The sequence below is a fragment of the Ixodes scapularis genome, unplaced genomic scaffold (genome assembly GCF_016920785.2).
Source record: "Ixodes scapularis isolate PalLabHiFi unplaced genomic scaffold, ASM1692078v2 PGA_scaffold9__187_contigs__length_104089568, whole genome shotgun sequence".
Taxonomy (NCBI): domain Eukaryota; kingdom Metazoa; phylum Arthropoda; class Arachnida; order Ixodida; family Ixodidae; genus Ixodes; species Ixodes scapularis.
In genome coordinates, this window is record NW_024609884.1 from 94,025,008 (window position 1) to 94,051,742 (window position 26,735).

At 47.8% G+C, this 26,735-nt stretch overlaps 1 protein-coding gene across 7 annotated transcripts in view; it reads right to left on the reverse strand.

Annotated features, from left to right (window-relative positions):
* LOC8040821 (tetratricopeptide repeat protein 1) overlaps positions 1–26,735 on the reverse strand; it is a 75,449-nt gene that overhangs the window by 14,873 nt on the left and 33,841 nt on the right. The window contains exon 6 of one of the 7 annotated variants that reach the window (XM_029990809.4): positions 17,626–17,799. The exons of 3 other annotated variants lie outside the window; for them this stretch is intronic. In XM_029990809.4, the coding sequence (XP_029846669.2) occupies positions 17,626–17,799 (174 nt within the window). Of the gene's footprint in view, positions 1–9,188; positions 9,785–17,625; positions 17,800–26,735 lie in introns of those variants that run through there. 3 more of the 7 variants (XM_029990804.4, XM_029990808.4, XM_040218260.3) reach the window with 3 other exon arrangements.

Consider the following 26,735-nt stretch of genomic DNA (forward strand, 5'->3'; position numbering starts at 1 on the left):
TATTCGTGGTCACATTATATTCGTGCAAATACGGTATGACACAACCTAAATATGACGGCTCATCAACGCCTCCCTTTGAAGAATATTTGGAGAATCCACAACTCTGGGCGCATCAAGGTGGATGACTGCGACAGTTGCAGTCATCCACCTTGGCACAGATGCAGAGCACAGATGCAGAGCTTCACTGCACGTGAACTTTGACTCTGCCTGGTTCGTGGCCACTGGCGTTGGTCGTCAGCGGGGGAACTCCTCGGTCGCAAGAGCATTGCGAAACCTTCGGGCTTTAGTTGGTTTGGCGGCACAAACGAAGCAACGGGAGAGGCGACAGACGTCGCCGTTGAGCACTCAATGCACGCAGCACATAGCTCACTCAAGTTTTTCGCACCGATTACCTCCGCGTTCACAAGAAGAAGATACCTTCCAAAAGAAATTTTCACACTGTCAAGCTTCTATATGTTGAATCACTGCGGAAGCGGCATGCTACCAAGATCTGGTAATTTGCAGGATACAGACCAGCAGGTCTACCAACACTGCTCTGGGTGCTTGAAGGTGCTCCTATCCTCATCGACCGGCACACCTGATGAAATTAACTACACATTTCTTCAGAAAGAAGAAGAGCTAATATTCTTATCTGCCGGCGCACCTGAAGAAACCTACGAGACAGTTCTTCAAGAAGAAGCAGTCAATAACCTGACCAGGTAAGTACAACTTTCCGAAGTTTTTCCGTTGAAGCCAGCATATTCTATTTGGAAGCGGCTCAGAAAATCTAATGGGGAGAGAAAAGAGGCAAAGATTGAAAAGAAAGTGTTGACAAAAATATGCGCAAGTTGAAGTATCGCCTATGTATGAGCATATTTTGTCAACACTTCCTTTTCAATCTCTGCCCGTTTTCTCTACTCATTAGATTTTCTGAGCCATTTCCGAATGGAAGATGCTGGCTTCAACGGAGAAACTTTGGACGTACCTGGTCAGGTCATTGACTGCTTTTTTTCCTGAAAAAATGTCTCGTCAGTTTCATCAAGTGTGCCAGCAGATTAGGATAGGAGCGCCTTAAGGCGCCCAAAGCAGTGCCGGCAGACCAGGTCTGTATCCTGCAAATTACCAGATCCTGGTAGCATGCAGCGTCTGCCATAATTCAACATCTAGACGCTTGACACAGTGAAAATTACTGTTTGAAGTTATCTTCTTGTGAACGCGGAGGTAATCAGCACAAAAAAACTTTGAGCGAGCTATGTGCTGCGTGCATTGAGTGAACAACAGTGACGTCTGTGGCCTCTCCCAATACTTCGTCTGCGCCGCCAAACCGACTGAAGCGCGAAGGTTTTGCAATGCTGTTGCGACCGAGGAATTCCCCCGCTGACGACCAACACCAGTGGCCACGAACCAGGCAGAGTCAAAGTTCACGTGCAGTGAAGCTCAGCATCTGTGCCTTTCCTGGGCATACACGCACTAACACACAAACGTCCAGATGACATCACTGATGCGCCGACACCAACTCTGCCACCGCGCATTCGGAAAGAGTCTAGCTGACTGTCGCAGTAATCCACCTTGATGCGCCCAAAGTTGTGGGTTCTCCAAATATTCTTCAAGAGGAGGCGTTGACTAACCGTCGTATTTAGGTCGTTGTTATGTTTTTAGACGTAAGGAAAGAAGCGCATGGACAACTGTTCGTGTGGGAGTTCGGCTGAAGTCTACTCGAGTTGCATTTATTAGAACTCTAGAGAATAGAGGCACGACGCCTCCACTACAAGGGTACGGGACGTGAGCTCAAATATCTTACTAGCTCCTGACAGCGACAGCGACCGTGAACCACGTGTACCCCTCCTTCTTGGCTTCGCCGTAACATAAGCGCCTTGTAGCCTTGAACCCGAGGCGTGGTTCTTTTATTCCCTACAGTTTTAATAAATGAGACATGCGAAGTCCAAGCGCGATTAAGGAGCTTAAACTTTCATGAGTGCCCATAAACAACCACAGGAAACAAAAAAAAAAAAAAAAATCTCGAAAGATGTTTTTTTGTACAGCAAGTTGCAACACATAAATTTCTTATTTGTGGAAAAAAAAAAATTTACTTTTCCTAAAAAACGTTGGAGTCAAGATGCTTTGCAACCACCACTTTGAGCGCTCAGAACTTTTGTACCAAGCAAATGATGCAACATGTTTTTGTACATTTTTTTTTTATAGCCTAAGGAGAGTTGTACCCCAGAGTTTCAATAAAATTGAGATAGCTTTTTTTTTTTTTTTTTTTTTTTTTTTTTAATATGAATATTTTTTTGAAAATGTGTTTTTTCCAAATATTTTTTTCTGTTTCTAGTTTTCTTGGAAGTTCACATTTTGCAGGTATAATTTAGATGCCCTGGCCTATATTATGCATAGTTTTCAAAGTTGCTAATGCCATACCTATTGAGGTAGAAGGCCTGAAGGTTAGTGTATTTGTAGCACTCGGTCTAAAGTTATGAATTTTTTATATATATATATATATATTTTTTTTAATTCATCAAGCACACAATAATTCCATACAGTTGACAAACTCTGGTGTGTTACATGAAACACAAAACATTTTTGGCCTACCACTCTTTGCCTGCCTTCCACATGGCCACAAAGGTGGCAACTAATGCAGTCCGCGGAGAGAGCAGGGCCGTCGCGCAATCTTGAAACATTTTTTTTCTTGTAGTGAAACGAGAAAAAAAGTTCAGTTTTATGCGATTCATTTGTGTGTACATCACATATAAAAAAAAACTGAAAAAATAAAAATGCTGAGTGGACCTGCAGGTTCGATCTCTTGTTGAATCACCCCACAGACACTGGCAGCTTCCACGATATTAAGGCTAAAAAATAATTATCCAGCATGAGTGCCGTAGGGAACATTTGCAATGAAACGCAGTACTTTCTTTTGGAGAATCAATAGTTTGTATATACACGAACCCAACTCTCCTACGTCACGCTGCGGTGGTGGCGCGCAGGACGCACTTCCGGTCTGGAGCGGTGGGCAGAAGTCGTCGTGCCAGACATGCATTCCTGGGTTTCTTTGGAAGATACGAGACAAAATACCTGCCTTCTCATCAAAATGTTGGGACGGGGGCTGTACCAAGAGAGTCTGGAAAGGTTTGAAGATCAGTTTTCATGCGTTTCTGCCCCCTCCGTTTGTCCGAGAACGTGGTTGGCGAACTCAACTTGGAGTGCATCTATTGCCTCATCCTTTGACTCACTGCTCTGCTGAGGCAGCAGTGCAGGGAATGCCGTAACAAAATGGCGTATGCTGCTGAACGATGAGGTGTCCAACGACTGCAGTTGGGCAACTTCAGCCATCCTGAGGTCGACATTTTCCAAGGGAAACTTGTTGGAAGTACAAACGTACAGCAGAAAAAAACTGCTCTCTCTCATTTGGCCTGAGCCTTTCAACAACGGAATATGTCCTGCTACCAATGACAAGGTCCTTATCGTCTCTTTGGTTCTCCACAGCACCATAAGCCAATGTCAGCAATGAGTGCCATCCCTTCAGAACATCTGGGCGGACAAATCTCGTCAAGAGATTTTCTAGAAGCTGGTTCAAGAGGCCCCTGAGTATGTGGATCTGAGGAGCCTGTGCCTGAAGCAGGCAGTTTGTCTTGTCAAGAAGTGGTATCACATTTTCCAGAAAAAGACAGTACGTTGAATATTTTCAACAGCAATCGGTGAAGAAGAGAAGACGACGACGATGACGAGAGGGGGTTGAGGGGAAGCATCAAATTTTATACACCACGGTGCGAGCTTGAAACGGGCATCGTCCCATTAAACCAATTATACATGCTGTAACCAGTAACATCGTCCAGTTATTTTACAGAAGATTTGGTGCCGAACCCCGGGAACTCGTCGCCTCATCAACGGCCCTTACCAGAACCGGAGGACGATCTGACGACATGGAACGGGTCAGAACAAAACGGACGGCTCGTCGCGCTCAAACAAACCGGCTAATCAATGAGATCAGTACAGTATTTTCAAACGAAGCCTACGATCTGAAAAACCTTATATTGTTGCACGAACGATTGAGCCACAGCAGCGAGGAGCTCAAGACCCTGAATCGGGAGTTGGAACAATTTGTGGCAGATGGAGATATAGAGCAAGAACACAAGAGCGTAATGAATTACGAAGACCAAGTGGCCAGCGCTCTAGTGACACTGATGTACCACATTGACCGGCTGAAGTGCAGTCAGGCAGTTGCGGCACCTCCGGCAACGACTGAAGCGGGAGAACGACACCGCGAAGAAACTCCAACGTTGGTGGCAAAGCTACCGAAGCTGGAGATGCTGAAATTCGACGGACGTATCAAAGAGTGGCAGTCCTTCTGGGGTATGTTCGTCAACACCGTCCACGAAAATGCGCAACTGCGGAACATCGACAAGTTTCAATACCTGAGATCACTTCTCACCGGAACAGCTGCCAAGGCTATCGCTGGCATTCAAGTATCGGACTCCTGCTACTCCGACGCAGTGGAAATACTAAAGGGACGATTTGGCGACACCAAGCTTATAATACAAGATCACCTAGCTAAGCTTCGGACTCTGCAAAATGTCAAATCATCCAGCAACATATTCGCCCTGCGCAATTTATTTGACACGGTTCAGATCCACATCAGAGGACTGAAAGCTTTAGGAGTCGACGCCATTTCGTACTCGGCTATGTTGTATGAGATTTTGTTGAAGGTTTTACCAAGCGACATCATTATAGAGTATTACCGGCGGCAAGGCTTCGGTGGCCCAAGCACATCGGCAACAACATCGGCAAGCGGCGACTTAGACGGAATTTTGGGACATTTGAAGGTCGAAGTAGAGATTCGAGAGAGGAAGCATGGTTCAGACCGAGCTACAAAAGACAGTGGTCGGTCTCCTGAACCCACTGTAACACAATACTCGATGCCATCAGCAGCAGTACTTCACAATCGTACGAAGCCGTCGCCTACAGATTGCTTTTTCTGCGGCTCGCAGACGCACAAGACGGAAGAGTGTGACACAGAAAGGTCTTTAGAAGAAAAGAAAAACAAACTCACACAAGACTGGCGCTGTTACAAGTGTACAATGAGAGCTCATCAAGCACAGAACTGCAAACGGCGTATATCGTGTGGCACGTGCAAAGGGAGGCACGCGACAACCACGTGCGAACCCCGCAGAAGGAGTGCGAGGGACAACGCCCAAGAGGAAGATTCCAGGGCATTAAATGCCTTCACTGCTGACAGCATCAGAGGAAAGGAGAAGCCGCAAGTCTTGGTGCAGACATTCAGGTCATGGGTCGCCGGTAACGGAGCCTACATCTATGCGAGGGGAATTCTAGACGATGGGAGTCAACGGACATTCGTCCGAGAAGACGTTTCTCGTTGATGCAAAATGCGGGTGCTCGGTGAAGCAAACCTCAACATTAACATCTTTGGATCAACCCAGCCGCGAAAGCAACAAAGAAATATCGTTGAAGTGAAATTGAAAAGTCAATACCATCAGACAGAGTACGTCCTAGAAGCGGTGGAGGTACCACATATTTGCAACGACATCGAGAAGCTCCCAGTAGACCTTGGATTTATACAGTCTCTGCAAAAACAAGGCAAAAGCCTCGCAGATTCGTGTCTATTTGCAGGAACCAACTCGGCTGAAGGTATCAGCTTGCTGATTGGAGCCGACCAGCTTTGGAAAATTGTCAAGAGAGAAGTCACCCGAAATACAGACCAATCAATAATGGCTGTCAATACGCGCCTTGGATGGACTGTGCAAGGACCGACGGAAGCATCGTGTTCCTTGACTAACCAGTCAAACGTGGTTGCGTGCGCACTTCGTATCAACGCACTTCAAAAAAAAGAAGAGAGAAGCTTACAAGCATTTTGGGACCTGGAGCACAATGGGATTTCAGGCACTATGGTCAAGTCAGCGTATGAAGACCAGGTACTCGAACGATTTCAGAAATCAGTTCGTGTCAGCGAAGGGCGGTATGAAGTATCCCTTCCGTGGAAAACCGACTTGACGAAGCAGCTCGACAACAACAGAGACCTGGCAGAAGCTAGGCTGCGTGGACTAGTCCGCAAGCTGCAGAGGGACAAGGTCCTTCTAGAGAACTACGACCAGCGCTATTCGTCAGTACCTGCAAGACGGTCACACAGAAGCTGTTCCTCACGCAGAAGCAAATAACGTCATGAATGAGCTCGAACATCTCTACTATATGCCTCATCATGCAGTACTGAGAGAACAGTCTGTCACAACAAAAGCGAGAATAGTTTTTGATGCGTCCTCGCACAAACAGGGACAAGACAGTCTCAACTCTCATTTGGAAACGGGCCCTAAGTTGTCAGACGAGCTGCTGCAGATCCTACTGCGATTCAGAACTAGGAAGGTTGCAATGACAGCAGACATTCAAAAAGCGTTTCTACAGGTTTCAATCAGGACGGAGGATCGGGATGCTTTTCGTTTTCTTTGGTTCGCGAGCGCACCCGAGACGGTTGGGACTCTACAGCCATTACAAGAATGGAGAATGACGCGCGTGCCTTTTGGAACTACTTCTAGCCCCTTTTTACTCACAGCTACGCTGCAGCACCACTTTCAGAATATTGACAGACACAGAGAGACTGCCGACATGTTGGCGAAGTCATTCTATGTGGATGACCTTCTCACTGGGGCCGCAAATGAGAATGACGCCTTTAACATATACACCGAAACTCAAGAAATTATGCAAGCGGCTGGAATGACAATGAAGAAGTGGACATCAAACTACAAGGATTTACAAAGGCGTTTCACTGAAGGTAGCGACGAAATTCCTGATGGACCTGCAGAAAGAACTCCAGAAAGAAAGATCCTAGGTGTGGTATGGAGCACGTTCGAAGACACCTTTAGGGTGTCATTGGAAACCGTCCCAAGTTTACTGGAGTCACGAGTCAAAACTAAGAGGTTCATTCTCCAAGCATCGGCACAAATATTCGATATCATGGGTCTAATCGCACCTTTCACGATTCGGGCGAAAATGATCTTTCAGAAGCTGTGGGAACAAGACATTTTATGGGACGCTGAGGTTCCTGTAGAGATCAGCAATGAATGGAGCACGTGGTGCAACGAACTTCATCAGCTTCAAACACTCGCCATAACCCGATCCCTATTCCACGAATTACAAGGATTGGAGCGGTCTACCGAACTGCATGTGTTCACGGATGCCAGTCCTCAAGCATACGGCGCTGCAGTCTACATTCGATCATCTGACAATGATGGCAACGTCAATACTCGTCTATTACTAGCAAAGGCTCGGGTTGCCCCACTCAAACGACAAACGCTCCCACGGTTAGAGCTGATAGGAGCGCTCATTGGAGCACGGCTTTTGAGGTACGTTCAGAAGACGTTTGACACAGAGGACTTTACCTGCTACATGTGGACAAATCCCATGATTACTCTGAAGTGGATTCAAGGGCAACCGCAACGCTGGGAAACGTTTGTCGCAAATAGAGTTGAAGAGATTCAACGGCTGACAGTAAATTCCCACTTCAGGTATTGCCCAGGAAAGGATAACCCGGCCGATTTTCTCACTAGGGGAATTTCAGTCGAAAGACTGATGGCTGCCCAAACTTGGTGGGAAGGTCCAGTGTGGCTCCAGAGACCCATTTATGAATGGCCCGACCACTGCAATGAAGAAGCTCTGGTGCAGAAGAGAAATTGCATACCTGCTGCTGTACTACCAGCGAGAACTAGCTCTTTCGAGCCGTAAATCGATCTCCATCGTTACAGCAGACTGCAGAAGGTAATCCGAGTTACTGCCTGGATACTTCGTTTTATGAACAACTGTTCGAGTGAAAAGCTGTCGGCAAATCACCTCTCAGCGGAGGAAGTAACCCGAGCAGAACTGCACTGGATCACACATGTTCAAAACTCGGTATTCTCTGAAGAGATAGCCTCACTGACAGACAAACGGCAAGTAAGTAAAAGCTCAAAGATTGCCGAGCTTAACCCCTTTCTTGATGACAAAGGAGGGTTGCGAGTAGGCGGAAGGCTCCAAGAATTGCGTTCCACAGAAGAAGTAAAACATCCTCTCATTCTACCAGCCAACCATTGCCTAACGGAGTTGATAATTTCAAATGCACACATCCGAGTTCTACACGGAGGAGTCGCTGAGACATTAACGCAATTGCGTGAAAGATTTTGGATTATTCGAGGCAGATAATTGGTAAAGAAATGTATAAAGAACTGCCCTACATGCTCTAGATATCGGCTCAAGCCACTGTCAGCACCTACAGCGCCTCTACCAGCTGATCCCATTGAGCCAACAAACCCTTTTGAAATAGTGGGAGTCGACTTTGTAGGCCCCCTTTATGCCAAGAACATGACCCCGAACGAAGTTTTCATAGCTCTCTTTACGTGCGCAGTGACAAGAGCGGTCCACCTTGAAGTCATATCAAGCATGTCTTCTCAGACCTTCTTATTAACACTACGTCGGTTTGTGGCACGAAGAGGTCTGCCAAAGGTCATCTACTCGGACAACGCTCTCACCTTCAAAAGGTTGTTTAAAGACATCAAGGAAGTATGGACAGCCTTACGCCACCAGGACGTTCAAGACTATGTTGCCCACAACCAGATATCCTGGAAATTTAGCGCTGAACGGGCAGCCTGGTGGGGAGGATTTTGGGAGAGGATGGTTCGTAGTGTGAAGTCCTGCCTTCGAAAGATTCTTGGACGAAGTTCACTAAACTTCGAAGAGCTCACTACTGTGGTACAAGAAGTCGAGGCTGCGGTGAACTCACGACCGTTGACGTTTATGCATTCAGAGCACGACGAGCCAAGAGCCTTAACTCCTGCCCATTTCCTGATCGGCAAGCGATCAACAGCATTGCCGTCATCCAAAGACTCCAAGGCGCTACAACGAAGAGCAGATGAACTCTCAAAACGCTGGAACTACCGACAACTACTAGTTGCACAGTTTTGGAAAAGATGGATGTCCGACTACCTTCTGCTGCTTCATTCGACACATCATGCGAAGCCACAGGAAGATAATGATCTAAAGGTCGGAGACATCGTAATTATACACGAGCCAATGCGTCCTAAAACGATGTGGAAACTAGGACGGATAATAGAATTGCATCCAGGTCGGGATTCCCACGTTCGATCATGCGACTTAAAGTTGGCAAGTGGACAAATACTACAACGGCCAGTACAACTTCTTTATTCTCTCGAGGTGCCTCGTTGTCCCCCTCAGACGGCAGCCGGTTGAATATTTTCAACAGCGATCGGTGAAGAAGAGAAGACGACGACGATGACGAGAGGACTCTGAGGGGAAGCATCCAATTTTATACGCCACGGTGCGAGCTTGAAACGGGCATCGTCCCATTAAACCCATTATCCATGCTGTAACCAGTAACATCGTCCAGTTATTTTACACAGTATGCCCTGTTCAGTTCCAATGATAGGAAATAAACCAGGTGCTTCTCACGGGACATGATGCTGGCCTCTCCTGATTCTTGGGGCGGCTGCCTGAGCTTTTCAGCGCGAGGCATACGATTTACTCCTTTTCTCTTTAGTGAGGGTCCATCTCCAGCACCATCAGTACTTTCCTTTCCTTCATGACCTGCAGCAGCCTTGGGGATCTGTGCAGCTGTCTTGGATATCTGTACCTTAGTCTTGGCAATCTGTGCAGGAGTCATGGCAATCTGTGCAGGAGTCTTGGGAGCCTGTGCAGGAGTCTTGGGAGCCTGTGCAGGGGTTTTGGGAGCCTGTGCAGGGGTTTTGGGAGCCTGTGCAGGGGTCTTGGGAGCCTGTGCAGGGGTCTTGGGAGCCTGTGCAGGGGTCTTGGGAGCCTGTGCAGGAGTTGTTGGGATCTTGTAGGACTCCAAAAACAACGAGCTTCGGTTGTCGCACTTCTTCGTTTCGCTCAAGAAAAAGCTTAGAAGTGGTTCCCACTGGTCAAGCAGCCTCTTCAGGCACTTTCCCAAAGACAGCCAGCATGTTGGCACATACTTCAAGACCTTTCTCACCTCGATGTCCTGTACCCTTTGAAAATCTTTCAGTCGATCCTTACGTTTCGCTCTTCTCTAGGTAGAAGAAAACGTCTACCAAAATCTCACCAACTTTCACAGGAAAACATGCAGCACCTTTCTGGGCGGCTAAGTTGATCAGATGGCACGGACAACCAACTACAATCAAATTTGGCTGAGCCTCTTTCAAAACTGCGGCGACACCGTATTTCTTGCCGATCATGACATTTGCATTGTCAGCAGACATAGCCAAGCAATTTGCTATCGATAAATCCCGGGACCTCAGCACGTCCAGGATCAAATTACCAATCTTACGACCAGATGCTGCCTCGCCAAGAGCGCTTTTCTGCGGGGTACAGAGGCTACGAGTACGAGTGCGTAGCCAAATTCAATCACGGAGCCTCCGTCAGTCGTCCCGTGGAAAAGGCACCTTTTATCAATGCTATCGCGGAATGAAATTCATGACCTACTGATGTCCAGTGCATAGCGAGAACTTCGGCGATTTCTTTTAGAGTCGTTCGTCCGTCGGCGATGAACTGTGCAAATAGGCTTAGCGTTGAGCAGATCGCAGCGTTGACGCACATTCAAAGCGGCGAACATTTTCACTGTGCACTCCTTCAGCTGCACGGCGATCTGATTCGACCACGGTAGGTCCCAGAAGGAATTGCCGAGCTGAACACCACGCAATTTCACGTAACACAGAACTTCAAAAACACCACGTCGCCCCCTTGCTTCGCCAGTCAAGGTAACCGCCATCTTGAAACTGGCGCTCTCGTTGGGTCCGAGATCTCTCGAGAGCATCCCGCAAAGCCCGCTAGCCCGCAACGCAAAATCGCCAGCGTTGCGTGCGTACGCAATATGCTAGCCCTTCTATTGCGTTCTGCACATGCGCACTCACGACCCACGATTTCCTTGCGTACACAAAGCTATAGCGTACGGTCCACTAAAACTGTCTAATGTCAGCCTTGCCACCGTGCGAAACGCTCACATCACATCACGTGTGACAAAATCCCAACTTGTCTCCCTTCTTGGATGGCACAAAACACCGGAATTCCTGCATGTAGGATTTCAGGAAGACCTGAAAGTACCTCTTTTGAGGTTTGGAGTTTGCCATTGCACCGCGAAGCTACCGCCACTAGGGCACAGACACCGCTCTGCACGCCACGAAAACTGGCCGAAACAGCGAGGCCTAACACGCCAAACCAACCAAGAAACCAACGTGCGCCGCTGAACACATGAACAAAAGCTTTGGGTTTTGGATTGGTTTTGGATCCATGGCCACCGGATAGACGGATACTAAAATCCACGACGCTGCCGTCAACGATACCTATCGCCCTCTTGTCGCACCAGCAACAACTTTACAAAAAAAGAAGAAAAGTTCTATTTTTTGTTTTTCGTAAAATTTGAAGCAAGATTCCTCAAATCGTAAAATTAGTCCCAATTCATACTTTTTACGAAAAATTCGAAGAGTTTGGCAGGTATGGAAAACTCGCATACTGGACCAGCTTCGAAGCATCGCATACTCAAGGTTGGAGCATTTCGGTGCAGTTGCCTATTAGTGACGCTGGCATGCATTCATATAATCAGCTGCGCAATTCCCATTAAAAACCCAAAGCTAGCAGCTATACTGTACTAGTAGAATTGCTCTTCGACTGCTGCGAAATTATGCCACAAACTTGGTCAAATTTGTGTTTTGTTTCCATTAATGCTAATGAACAAAGGTTAGCAGGATTTATGTAAGCGTGCTGACTATCACTCTTGAGAAGTCGATGTAGAGTACCAATTTAACCCTCTAGATCAGGTTTCTCCAAGTGCTTCGGCTAAAGGCCTGTCCAAACAGGATACTACAAAACTCACGACTCCGGCAAATCGTGCCGCGCTCCGCTTCCGGCCGTCGGAGGGAAATTTCCCTCCGTCAAAGCTCCCGGGGGGAAACTTCCCTTCGTCAAATCTCCCCCTCGCTTCCTCCACGGCGGCCTTGCTCTGCTCATCACATGGGTCCAGAGAGCCACTCACACGCTCTGTTGGCTGTCGGTCAGTCGCCCAAGGCCTCCGCTCACAATACGGAACTGCGTCGGACGCCATCACGACGAAAGTGAATCTCGACAAAGAAAGCAGATCCGAGGCGGGCGAAACGCACCCTTCGACGCAGGAATGTCCCAAATCCACCCAAAGCCGGACCCCCTTAACCTTTGAGCCGAGGCGACGGCGGTACGCGAGGTCGTTGGCGAGGTGAGCATGACGCAGGTGGCGGGTGATGTCTGAGAAAAGTGGAGGAGGCAAGGGAGAGCAGTCGTGATCGTGAAAATTTTCACGACTCCTGCAAAGATTTTCACGACTCCGACAAATCGTAAAACTAAAAGCGTCCGCTTCGATTTTCACGATTTGTCGGAGTCGTGCGTTTTGTAGTGTCCTGTTTGGACACCCCTTAAGGGGCCACACTGGGATCCTGTTGCAGTGTGGAGGGCCGGTAAAGAAAGAAGACAATATAAATAAAGAAATACTAATAAAATAAGCCTAAATAAGAATTTAAATACAGAAACCTAAACAGAGCAAAAATTGAAGAAACAATGTAAGGTGGATGAATACATTGACTTTATTTATAAATGCAATATGCAACATATTGCCGCATGCGCAGCTAGCGAAGTAGGCAGTGCGCTTGGCTCCCCAAAGATGGCCGGGGTTCAATACCCACCATCGCTTGTCGTTTTTTTTTTTTTCTTTCTTTATGCGAGTAGACAAATCTAGAACATTGTAGAGCTGTGTAGCTTGTTCATGCTCAGAACGTATACTTCAAGAACAAGGTAGAATGTTTTAGGCTCCCAGGGAAGGCTCAAAAGAAGCTGCACCGTAAGGAGTCAGTCTCGCCACAGCGCTCAATCCTGCCGCTACGCCGCCTGCGATGCTGGCCTCCTCCTATTTTGTTTTGGGCACAAGTCCACCCCATTAAACCTTTAGTTCCCATCAGTCATTCGTCTCCTCATCAATTGTGATTCGTGACAAGAGAGATTTTTAAAATAACGTACACAATTTCAGCATACGCTAGCACTAAATTTAGCGCTTGCATTACCGCATGCTATGCGAGAGAGTTATAGAATTCGCCTCGAGATCAAACCGTGTCGCCACCGTGCGGCCGAAATTGGAAACGCGCAATAGCAGGGATACCGCCGTGCGTCGTCTGCTACGGGCGCACGCTCAAAAGCATGGATGTTGACGACGCAAGCCCCGTTTCAGGCTGAGCTTGACATTCCTTATTAAATGCTTTTATGTTTTTGTTGCCATTCCTTCTTACTAAAGATTGTGTCATATCGTTTCCCATGCGTAGAAATTCAGCAAAGCGATTATTATTAAGTCGGAAGCTTCCATAATCTTAGTGTGTTGGTTTGTATACATTCGCTGGTCCCACGTAATTTTGTTATCTCGCGCAAACCGTGGCTTTCATAAAGCATTGAATGTTGAGTGGGTTTGTGGTTTGATTAGAAAATTAACCCGACTGATCGCTATCCTTTCATAGACTAATCAATCAATAAATCCGTATGCCGATTTTTCGCCGGTCTTTATGCGTGAAAGACGTTAAAACTACACATTTTTTTACTGGTTTTACTATGTCATTAATGGCATATTGCATTCCCATTCTAAATATGAACACTGGAAGCCTTTTAAAATTAAGTATTTTTTAAGTTATTATTTAAACAGTATAATCACCCTCAGCGAAATGATAAGCACGCTGAAGTGGTTTATCGTGCAAGCCTGAGTCACCAAAGAAATAAAGACGCCAAAAATATTAAAGCAGGCATTTTTTACTCCTTGTTGACTTTTTCCAGCTCAAGACTCCAATTAACCGGCAAAAGAAATTGCAATATAAGCATTACTTGAATAATCTGAACGTTAATCGATGAACTGCCCAGTCCCGATATACGTTAGGTGAGGGCGGAGGGTGATCGGAAAGTCTCGTGAAGGGCCCTAATCAGTAAAAAAGTATCACTGCGGCCGATGCTGTTTGTGTCGTGGTGTGCGTCGTTTGTTGGGGTTGCACAGTCTACTGTGTTTAAATACAAGAATATTTAGCCAGAAATTTATAGTATTAGCCTCTTGACATCTGCGGCCCTCACCAAGAAAATTGAAGCAGGTGAATCGATGCTACCGAGAAAAGCATTTAATAACAGGAACATTGCTGCGTTAATCGGTTACACTCGTTTATTACAGTCACGGCACATATATTAGAACAGTTTGTTTCACTTGTTGCAGTTCTCCTGACAACCGTGAAATTTGCAGATCTTAACTAGAAGAGACACACTCTCCTCATCGCAACGTAGTAGATTTGTTCAGACTCCAAAAAACTTACCCACACTACGGCACAGTAAAAGGGCAGAGGAACTTAATAGCATGGCAATTTTTATTACAGCGCTAACTTATCTTCATTCTAAATATATATATATATTACTGCGAAAGCTAGCAGTTAAAAAAAGAAAAGCATAGAAGCTGCGATTTCGCAGCCCACAGTACCAGTTTTATGTTATCTGGGTGGGAATTTATTGTTTTTTTTTAATTCCCACGTTGATGAACCGATACATCCATTTCAAAAGAAACAAATATTTAACATAAATATTCCAGTTCAGCCGGAGACAGGCATCAGTCGTGGTGATCCATGCTTTCCGACGTCTGCCTAGAGCAGACGACGCACCCACAGAAGCGATTATATAAATTTAGGCCGCACGCTGGCAACACGATTCGATCATCACTGAAGCACCGAACAGTGCCGCATCCTTTTTCGCTAGAATTGTTTTCCCACCGATAGTATGCGACAAAATCAACGCAAGAATCTACGCCGTCTCGCGCGCGAACGTGGAGGGTCTATGGGGCAGCCGTTCTCCTATCCCCGCTTTGATGATGATGATAGCGCGACCGTAGCGCCAGCACTAGGTCGATCTCAAGGCCAATAGCGTTTCTCCGCCGCGACCCAAAAGCATCTCGTGCTGCTACACCACCAAGATGCAGCCGCAATCTTTATTTCACACACGAAATGCTGTAATATAAGAAAAAAAAACAAGTGTTTTGGTCCATATACCATTTTAGATTTGTTGAAACGCGAGAATAAGATGCAAGCAGTCGACCATTTGTGTTCGCTTGTGTCGCCTCGGCAAGAGAGGTCTCGTGTACTGACCTTCACCAAGAAGAGTTTGCGCGTTGCAAGCATCAAATTGCCGGTGGCCGTTGCCCACCTTATTGGGTTTACCAAACCGAGTGCAATGTCGTCCCATATTGAAAATCGCCGAATTCTGAGTCAAAGAGGCGTTGTCAGCGGGCAGGGGCGAGGACGAGGCTGGTGTTTACGTTTTGGGCGATGGGTAGGACCAGAGGAGGGCAAGAATGGAGATACCTTAGGTCTGAGCAGCGAGGGGCTCATCAGCTGTGGAGGACTCGGGTTGCGCGGAGCAATTTAGAAGGAAAGAACGGAGCCGGGGGCGGCAGAAGGGATGGAAGAGTAAGAGATGGCTATGGTTAACATATGCTCGCAGTACGATCAAGGATTTACATCATTTCACATAAAAAAGGCAACAATTCGTAACCAAGCAGTCCCAACCAGGCATGCTAACGAAACCATGCGCAAGCACATTTGTACCGTATAAACTCGTGTAAGGGCCGCACTATTTTTTTCCCGATTTTGAGGGCAAATTTTCGAGGTGCGGCCCATACACGGATAAAAAAAATATATCTGTATCCACATTCTGAAATGAACGTACAGTCGGCATCAAACCTGTCTAGAGCGCGGGAACGGTGCGCTCCGGACTGCGCGTGCGACATCTGCCGACGGACACTGGGGCCGAGATAGCGCTCCTCTGAGCATGCGCCGCCATTATGCAGCGCTGGGCAGAGGCTGATGTCTGTGCTGACCCATCGGCAGACTCCACCGACCGCTAGAGGAGCGCTCGGCACCTCCAGTCTACGAAATCAAGGCGCTCGGTGTGGCGGCCCACGCGCTGTGCTGACCCATCGGCAGACTCCACCGACCACTAGAGGAGCGCTCGGCGCCTCCAGTCTACGAAATCAAGGCGCTCGGTGTTTCGGCCCACGCGCCGCCGGCTCCGCATTATCGTGCGTTTTTCTGAGAGGAGTTCAGCCGCTGAACTCGCGCGCTTGCTTCCGCAGTAGCGCGAAACCAATCACGGTGTGCGCGGGAAGCTACGCATTTTCTTGTTTGCGTGTAATGGTTCCTCACCGCTACCAATTCAAGTGCTGGCTATCTCTTTAGCATTTTCTCTTTAAAACCTACAGTGCGATCATCTCACTCCCATCTCTTTTTTGCAAACGACTACGAGACTAATAAATGACCAACCTACATTTTTTTATGTCATCAAAGCAAGCAAAACCTACCCACCTCCTAAGCAATTGGACTCTGAAGAACGGCTGTTTTATGAATACGTTGTTTTGACGCCAGAAAGTGTAAACTTTGTAGCCTAAATTGAAGCCTAATCATTAAGAATAAATCACCAGCATTCCAGTCGAGTGCCTAAAATGAGCCGTATGAAAGAGCTGTAAAATATGAGCGCCTTTTATTTTTCGTATAGATTGAAGTGAAAGTCGCACAAATTACACTGGGAATTGCCGAAAACCTTTGAAGAATTTGCAAGACACTGTACCCGTGGAAAACTTTTGCAGTCGATGCTAAAGGAGAAAGTGTGCCATTCACTTTGCGCCCACTTTAATCATATTTTTGCTTCGCCACACCAAGTTGTCCCCGAGTATAGAGACATTAAAATTTGAATTTTCCTTTTCAGTAATAAGCGTTTCTTTTATAAATCACTGCCCGCTTCCTCCTTATTTATGTGCTAAAACTTTGTAGCGCTTCAAAGGCGCTTCACAGGACCATATACTTTATATCGCCCTACGCTGTACTGAGAGCCAAAGTTACTGGCAGGCAGGTCAAATGGCGCGTCAGTTAGAATCCACGTGGTAGATTCCTCCGACAAACGTATCTTGTGAGGAACATACCACGTGATTCATAAGTAGCCCATGATTGGACCTTACGTCTGCTAGCTTTGGCGTCTATCGAAGGGTAAGGCGGAATATAGTCGTCTTCATCTTGTCCTCATCGCGATGGCCTGTTGTGTTATCAAACCACTGTTGATGTGATACGCAGTTCGGCGTTCACTTTGTAATGCTTGCTGTGGTATCGTCAGAAAATAAAAGCGAATATGTTGTCCAATTGATGACATTGGCGGCGAAAGAGGCGAAGACGACGCTGATATCTTTTCTTCTAACACTTAAAAAAAAAGCATAGAGGGGTGTGTCACAACGTCCTGATATAATCAAACAGAACCAGGGCCGCAGCAGATTCGTAGCATAATCCGGAGCGTAAAGGTTATTACACGATGGCTCCCCGTTTGACACACGATGAGCGAAGAGCTATTGCTTTAATGGGGCGTGCCATATCTCACAGAGCAATATGTCAGTCCACAGGGCGCCCTATGGCTACAGTTAGCAGAGTTCTGCAAGCCTATTACCGAGAGGGCCGCATAGCTGGCCTTCCGCGTGGTGGGCGAGAGAGAACGACATCGACGGAAGAGGACAAGTTGATTGTAGCAGCGTGCGTCGTAGACCCTTTCTTGAGCGCTCGAGAGATTAGGGACGAACTTGAGCTGGAAAATGTCAGCGTCTCTTACCATTCGAAGAAGGCTCCACGAAGCAGGAATCCACAGCAGGATCGCTGCGCAAAAGACTCTCCTAGACGACAGGCACCGCAAACAGCGCATGGAGTTTTCGTCGGTCGTCGAGTCATGGTGCCCGCAGAAGTGGCGCAGTGTGGTGTTTACAGACGAGGCAACATTCTGCACGCGCTGGGACCAGCAGCAGAGGGTGTGGCGCCGATACGCATGTCGGTAAGTTTTCGTAATTGCCCCGAAATTGCGTAGATATTTGCTATACACTTTTGAAATATGGGTTCCTGATTTCAGGACACTTTTTTTAATATATATGTATTGATTGTTGCAATGTTCTTCACGCAGATACGAGGATGGCTATATATGGGACGTGCGTTCAAGCGAGCGCACTTGCGTTCACGTGTGGGGAGCCATCCCTTACAAAAAATTTATATCTGGCCAGATCTGAAGATTTCAGATATGGCCATATCAAAAATTGGCCACATATAACCTGATATGGTATATATGCCAGATATAGCCTCATAACGCCAGATATAGCCTGATACCCCTGGCCAGATATGGAAATCCCAGATCTGGCTAAGTAAGGAAATTCCAGATCTGGCCAGGCATTTCAAAAGTACAAAAGCCTGAAATCAGCACTTTATATCTTTTTATTGTCTACAATTCTCCCAAGTGCCCCGGCCCGCACTCGAGGAGTTATGGAAACGGTGGTCCTTCAGCTCCTTAGTGATCGCTACTTTTGACCAATTCCATGATTACACAGTTTTGAGTGTAATTCGTAGTCACCGTGAACAAGCCTCCCATAGGGCTCAAGTACCTATCATATCACTTTTAAGTTTTTCGTCAATGGCAGCGTTCAGGATATTGTGCATTCTGTCCAAACTTCAACCAGGCTGAGCCGCCGAAATCTCTTACCATATTATCATTCTCGTGATTGTTGTTTTAGCAGGAATTACTTAAAAGCTGAGAAATCACAACAACCGAAACCGGGATTTAGCTCGGATTCCGTGGAGCCGTTTATGACATTTTTAGCGTTTCTAACTTAATATCAGCGTCTTTGAAGTTGTACGAGAATGATAATAATGTAAGAGATATGTCTGCGGCTCACCCAGGTTGAAGGTTGGACGGAATGCACAGTACTGACACTGGCGGGACATTTTAAAAGTGGTATGGCAGGTATTTGGGTTCTGTACAGCACGTGTTCAGGGCGACTCCGAATTACACTCAAATCTGTGTAACCATAGAATTGCTCAAAATTATCGATCACTAGGCAGCTGAAGAAACACTGTCCCTATTCTTCCTCGAGTACAGGCCGAGGCACTTACGGGATTTAGCAAATTGTCTATTCGGGCGTAATGTTAACACTTTGAAATAATTAAGCTACATTTAAATCCTAGCGAAAACTAGCACAAATAACCTTAAACTTACGCTTGTCGAAGCAGAAGTTTGGAATTATTTGTGCTAACATTTAGGTCGCGAACAATAAGTCATTCAGAGTTTTCTAACAAAGAATTTTTTTTACTTGTTTTAACTTTTTAATATATTGAAAACCGGCCGCCAGATAAGTCTGTATATACGCCAGATAAGTCTGTATATACGCCATATCAGGCTGTATATATGCCAGATAAGACTGTATATACGCCAGATAAGTCTGTATATACGCCATATCAGGCTGTATATACGCCAGATAAGTCTGTATATACGCCAGATAAGACTGTATATAGGCCGTATATAATCATATAATGTTTGATATGGCCAGATATAAGATTTCCATACGGGATCAGCCACGACGGCCTCGGTCCCCTGCACAGAATATGTGGACGAATGACGGCAGAAACCTATTCGGATATCGTGGAGGAAGTCATGCTACCATATGTCTTGGATGGGCCTTTCGCAGATGGCGTGTTTCTACTACAGCGGGACGGTGCACCTATCCACACCGCGAGATCCGTCACCAACCTCCTCGACAGCTTGGGAATCATGAGGCTCGACTGGCCAGCGAGGTCTCCAGACTTTAATATAATTGAAAATGTCAGGGGTAAGATGAAAAAAACTCTGTCTAAGAAGCGAGGGCTTGCAACGGCGACCTCAGAACAACTATGGAAAGCCTTGAAGCTCGAATGGGAAAACTTGCGCCAAGATCGACACTTCGTTGACGCATTGTTTGACTCGCTTCCTACGAGGATCGCCAGCCTGAAAGCGGCTCAAGGCGGCCCTATCCGCTACTGACAAACGTGCCACATCCATGCTTCAGCATGAACACGTGAAATTATTTTCTTTCGAGATCTGTTTCTTTCTTTTCCTTCATCACGTTTTTTTTTTTTTTTTTGCTTTAAATCAAAGCCAAATGAAATAAAATATTTGCGTGAAACCCCAAGCGTCTTGTGACATGCTAAATATTGGAAGGTTCATTCAGACATCAAGAATTTCAATTGGTATAGCTTCATAAGGAGCTTGGTGCAGCTTGCAGAAGTGGCAGGAAGATTTAAACAACGGAATAATTTTTGTGTCCGACCAACATTTATTACCACGGAATCACAAGCCGCTGTTGTGTTTTTGGGTGTTTTTGGGTTCCACCCAGGCCAGAAACTATACAACACCCGTGTTTTTATTGTGAACGTAAGCTATCGAAAATGCTAAAGAGATAGCCAGCACTTGAATTGGTAGCGGTGAGGAACCATTACACGCAAACAAGAAAAAGCGTAGCTTCCCGCGCACACCGTGATTGGTTTCGCGCTACTGCGGAAGCAAGCGCGCGAGTTCAGCGGCTGATCTCCTCTCAGAAAAACGCACGATAATGCGGAGCCGGCGGCGCGTGGGCCGCCACACCGAGCGCCTTGATTTCGTAGACTGGAGGCGCCGAGCGCTCCTCTAGCGGTCGGTGGAGTCTGCCGATGGGTCTGCCCAGCGCTGCATAATGGCGGCGCATGCTCAGAGGAGCGCTATCTCGGCCCCAGTGTCCGTCGGCAGATGTCGCACGCGCAGTCCGGAGCGCACCGTTCCCGCGCTCTAGACAGGTTTGATGCCGACTGTACATGAGCGCGCTCGGCTGCACTGGTCGGAAACGCCTTCACTCCAGAATCCGGACTCAGTCATTAGTCGGATTTAATTAGTTTACAACTAGACATACTGCGCAATACGCCTTTTTTTTTTTCTTTTTTGTGCCGTACTTGATAGCATGCGCAGCAACTTTCGACTTGAATCTTGTATGACTGTTGAAGTGGTACTTGCCCATAGCTCGCAGTTTCCGTGAAAAGGCAGACAAATCACAACACTTTGACACAAATCGAAGAACAAAAGGAACCTGAGTGCACGCGCAAGTTGAACCCGCTGAATCTCCATTCCACGCACTTGCCATGGAACCTGACACTAACATATCCTTTATCTTTTCTCAATGACCTGCGGCAACATAAATGCATCCCGACAGTGCGGCCGACCACGACCGAGGTTGACAGCCATTTTGCACATTTCGCCATGCGGTGATACGGATGAGTGGAGAGCAAATATCGGGATATGGACGCGTGCCGCTACGTGCTCGAGTGGTGGCTGGCGCCACCTAGCAAAATACAGTATAGACCACTTACAACGTAACCGCTTATAGTGCAGGACCGGGTATAACGCGGTTTTTTTAAACCACCGGTTCGCCTCCCATAGAACTCCATGTAATTACATACCGCTTAAAACGCAGGCGCGCGAAGGGAAATACCGGTTATAGTGCGGTTTCTGGCACAGCCTGCCGACCGCGCCGACGACCGGAGCAGCGAGCACGCTTGCCTGTGCGACACTAGATAACGGCGCTGACGGCGCGAGCCGCAAGCGTTGCGCAAGCGGCACTCGCGGGGCAAGGAGGGTGCTCGAAGAAGCGGGAGAAGCGAAGAGAGAGGCTTCAGTTGCCCTAGCGACGGAGGCACGCACGCACGTGTCGTTCACATGCGTGCGTCCCTCCGCTGCGTTGGAAACCAACAACCGCAACGACAGACCAATAGCAGGTCGAGGAGAAGTGTTCGCGCGCGTTGCATGCCCGTCGCGGGCCGGCTGCTTCTATCCGCGAACATGGCGTCGGTTGTGATCAACGTTGTGATCGTCGTCGTAGACGGCGTTCATCTCATCGTTCCGCGCAAAAGCGCTATCCTTGACTGTGAATTTTCGTTGTGTGTCGCTATGATAACCCAGCACGTACTGGAAGGGAAGATCCACCTACTCGAGCGGCGATGTCGTGGCGGCGCTCTCAAGACGGCAGAAACGCCCGTGTCGTCGTGTTTGTTTACTTCGACTACAGTGGTGATTTCTAAGCATTTGTGTCCTCGAACATCGCCCGGATTTCTTTTTTGGCGCATTTCATGCGTGTGCTCAAGTTCAAGGTATTACTGGCGCGTACCGTATGAAGGATCCGAATTTTCCCGCGTTTTCATCTCCGGAGAAAAGTGATTAGGGTTAGCAATCCTGAACGCTCGCAACATCCGTCCGCAACCCGCGACGCCGCTAAGAGGCTGCGCCAGGCAAAGGCCGCTCATTTCTTTCAAAATGTGTGACACACTTGAGAGAGAAGTGTACTAGTCTGGTGAAATAAAGACTTTCCTCAAACTAAGCTTTATTTTTCATCTAACATAAAATAAAGTCTTTTACAAAGGTAAGTTGTCACATGGCATGTATTTTGGCCTGAACAATTGATGTTTTGGTTATAACGCGGTACCGCTTATAGTGCGGATTTTCGCGACTCCCGCGACATACGTTATATGCGGTCTACACTGTATATTCACAGAAGCATGGCATTACAGACAAGGGGGTGCGGCGCATACGCGAATATTTCTGAAAAAAAAAAAACTTTTTTTTCAATACTTTGTTTTAAATACAGGGGTGCGGCCCTTACATGGGTGCGGCCCTTACATGGGTGCGGCCCTTACGCGCAATTATACGGTATAAACAGGGTGTCTAGCAAATTATTATTTTGAAATTCCCTGACTTTTCCACCTTTTCCCTGTCAATTTCTGGTGAAATTCCCTGACCACAGTAGAGACGGTTAAATATATAAGATCATTACAACACAAGACACCGGGCATTGAGCACTGAAAGGATCATTTTGCATGGGCTTAGTAATTCAACTTGCATATTCCGAAATAAGTTTGTTCATTCTGGATTAAACAAGCACTTTCTTGCCTCTTGCCACCAACATTGTCAGTGAAGAGGCCACTTCCGGAAACACAATGAAAGCACGGCGCTCAACCACACACGACAATAACCGACTGGAAGCATGGCCGCCAGATGCACACTTTCGGATACGTTCGGCTTAAGGATTGGATTGGCGTCTGCGGCTTTCCCATTTCTTACTAAATCTAGTAGCTCTAACTGGATCTAGTTTATTACCATGCCCTCAATCCAATCCAATCCAAGGCAAGGCTTGGATTGGATTTGTCGGCTGCCCTCTTTGCATCAGGTAGCACACTCTAAATTGGGTGAGCAGAGCCCGCACTCCGCTCTAAGAATTTATTGCCTATTTTTCTGCCCCCAAGTTCTCAAGTCTTTGCTCAGGGCACTCGATGGCGTTTCGAGCTCGTTTTCCCTGACAGGGCTCGCTTTTTGACAATATCCCTGACAATTCCCCGATTTTTCCCGGTAATTGAAATTTCCCCGACAATTCACGGCTTTCCCAGTTTTCCCGGTCGCTAGACACCCTGATAAAACAGTGTCACGCTTCTGAACATGGGCATGTGGAACAAGGTAATTAGTTACACTTGTTAATCTTCGATAGTGTGCTTAAAATGCAGGTAAAACTGTTAAAACTGCGCTGCGTTAGGATTGTCGTTCCCTAGAGCCGGAAACCTAGATTGGATTGTGATGGCGAAATTGGCCAAGCAAACCCCACTGGATTCCCGCAGTTGCCAGAAGAAAACAAAAACTTTCCCCAAACCAAATTCGTTCGCAGATCGCTTTGGTGCAATATTTCCCCTTTGGGCGCAGCAAGGCACAGGCAAGCGGGAATTTATCAAAATGGCGCAACTGGACCACCCCTGCATGATCAACCCACTGCATATTGTAGCGAAGCTGATGTCGTGGAAAAGAAGACAACGAGGAGAACAACACGGAGTGCTCGCGCCAGTTGGAAGCCTCCGAGCAAAGCAAGCGGACGTCCAGTAAATGAACAGCTTGTTAGCGGTAATCGCTACATTTGGTGTCAGAAGTGGAGCTCCGTTCCGGCCGACGTTTTCCCCGAAACATGGAATCCACTTCCCAAGGTGAACACACCGCAAGTGTCAGCGCCGGAAATCTGGCTGCCTCGGACCCACCAGCTTCCCAACTCGTAGCCCTTATAACCAACCACCTCCAGCATGCCGAAGCCTCTTACGCACGGCGGGAGAGTCAGCTTCTGCAAAGCGCAACCTCTTCCTTTCGGGAATTGACAGAATCTCTCACCCAACGCCTCCAGCGTCTAGAGGACCGATTGCCTGACCCCATGGAGCCCCGTGTCGTTGACGCTCCAGCCCAAACCCCCTTGGGGCGCCAGAGCCTGCGACTGAAACCATCCACATACAACGGTACCGCTCCTTGGCCCTCCTACATATCGCAATTTAACCTCATCGCTGACGCGAACCATTGGTCAGAGGCCCAAAAGGCTCAAGCCTTGGCCGCCCATCTCGCCGGACCAGCATTTGACCCTATTGCATCATTTGGCACCTGAAAAACGTCAATCCTACCAGGCTTTGATCGCGGCATTGGACGAGCGCTTTGGGGAAGGGCCGCTTCGGTTCCTTCATCATGCACAACTTCGCAACCGTCGTCAGTCTGCGCTGGAGACCATCTCCGACCTCGCGGATGACATTGAACGCCTCGCACGTCTTGCGTTCCCAGGCTGCCCAGAGGACACGGTGGAGGCTGTCGCTACCATGGCATTTATCGACGCCATCTCTTCTGTTGAGGTACAGGATGCGGTTCGCCTTGCACGCCCTAAGACTCTGCGGGTAGCACACACTTGTGCCTTGGAGGTACAGGCTGCCCGACAGGCATCTCGATCCACGCGTGTAGAGTCCTTCATGCAACCGCAAACTCCAGCTATAAAGACGCCAACACCTCCAGCTCCAATTTGCTGGAATTGCCACCAGCAAGGTCACACGCGGTCGCAGTGCCGAAACCATGACCTTGACTCTGGTAGCCGGACCTCAACGACAATGGCTCCAAAAAGAATTACGTCAACTCGCGTCTTGGCTTCATCTTTGACTTCCATCTACCTCCAAGGCGTCGTAGACGGGGTACCAGTGCGTGCACTTGTCGATACCGGCGCAACAACCTCTGTAATCCGGCCAGAAGTTCTGGTGAAAGCAAACCGAGTTGTCCCAGCAAACTCCGGTGGCTATGCTCTACAGACCGCAACAGGGGAGACGGTAGCTGTACTCGGCTACACTACCGTGCCTTTCACCGTGGGAAGCCTTCAAGCTGCTTTGCCCGTTGTCGTCGCGGCTGTCGAGGAGAAGTGCATTCTTGGCGTTGACTTTCTCAAAGCACACAAATGCGTGCTTGACTTCAATGCCGGATTGCTGCACTTGGGAACCGACTCGTTTCCCCTGGGTGCTGCCACAGTGACGGTTCTTGGCGACAGTGGACTCCCAATAAATGCCGAGTTCCCGTGTCCGTGTCTCCACGTATTACAAACCAAGTTGGACCCACACATGTTACCTCTCTACGAGGGCGCGACTGTTGGCCTCGTAGAGCGGGTAAGCTTCATCAGCTACTTAAAAGATTTACAAAGCTTTTCAGCACGGGAGACAGTGATATGGGCTTGTCATCAGCAGCAACACACCACATTGTGACAGGACAGGCTACCCCTGTACGACAGTCACCTTGACAAGTTCCCCTTGCACAGCAGTCATCTGTTAACGACATGATAAAGACCATGCTACAGCAGGGCGTGATTGAACCCGCGTGTTCCCCTTGGTCTTCACCAGTCACACTGGTGAAGAAAAAGGACGGGTCAGCACGTTTTTGCGTGGATATTATCGACGACTTAATGATGTCACCAAAAAGGACTCCTTTCCTTTGCCTCGAACTGACGATATCTTGGACGCTCTCGCAGGCAGCGAGTGGTTTTCTACGCTTGACCTTAAGAGTGGATATTGGCAGGTTCCCGTACACCCGGATGACCGAGAAAAGACTGCCTTCACTACAGGTCATGGCTCATTTCAATTCCGAGTAATGCCATTCGGGCTCTGCAACGCCCCGGCTACATTCCAGAGACTAATGGAATCTGTGCTGCATGGTCTCATAGGCACAGTTTGTCTTGTATACCTCGACGACATTGTGGTATTGGGCAAGACATTTTCCGATCACCTGGCGAACCTCGAGCTTGTGCTTGCACGACTTCAAAAGGCAAACCAAAAGCTTACTCCAAAGAAATGTTCGCTGTGCACAAAGCAGGTTGAGTACCTCGGGCACATCATTTCGACGGACGGAGTTTCCACAGATCCTCGGAAACTCTCTGCTATTGCCGAGTGGCCAACCCCAAGATCCACCGCTGACGTTCAAAGCTTCATTGGGCTGGCATCCTACTACCGAAGATTCGTCCCTAGTTTCGCCCACATCACCAAGCCTTTGTATATCCTGACAGAAAAGAAAGCTCCGTTTGTGTGGTCCCCAGAATGCCAACTGGCCTTCGAGACACTCAAAACGGCCCTCACATCTCCACCAACTCTTGCCTTCCCAAAAGACACAACACCATTCATCCTTGACACCGACGCTAGCGCCTCGGCAGCCGGTGCTGTACTATCGCAACAACAAGATGGGCATGAGCGAGTCATTGCGTATTATAGTAAGGTTTTTACGAAGCCAGAACGCAACTACTGCACCACCCGACGCGAACTTTTGGCCATCATCAAGGCCATAACCCATTTCCATCATTATCTTCTGGGACGGAAATTCATTATCCGAACCGACCACGCATCATTGACTTGGATGTTGAGTTTTAAAACCCCTGATGGAGAGGTCGCCCAAAGGCTGGAACGCCTTCACCAATACAACTTCGAGATACAGCATCGCCCCGGCTCACACCACACCAATGCCGACGGCCTTTCGCGTCGACCATGCGGTGAGAAGTCGTGCAAGCAGTGCACAAGCATTGAAAAACG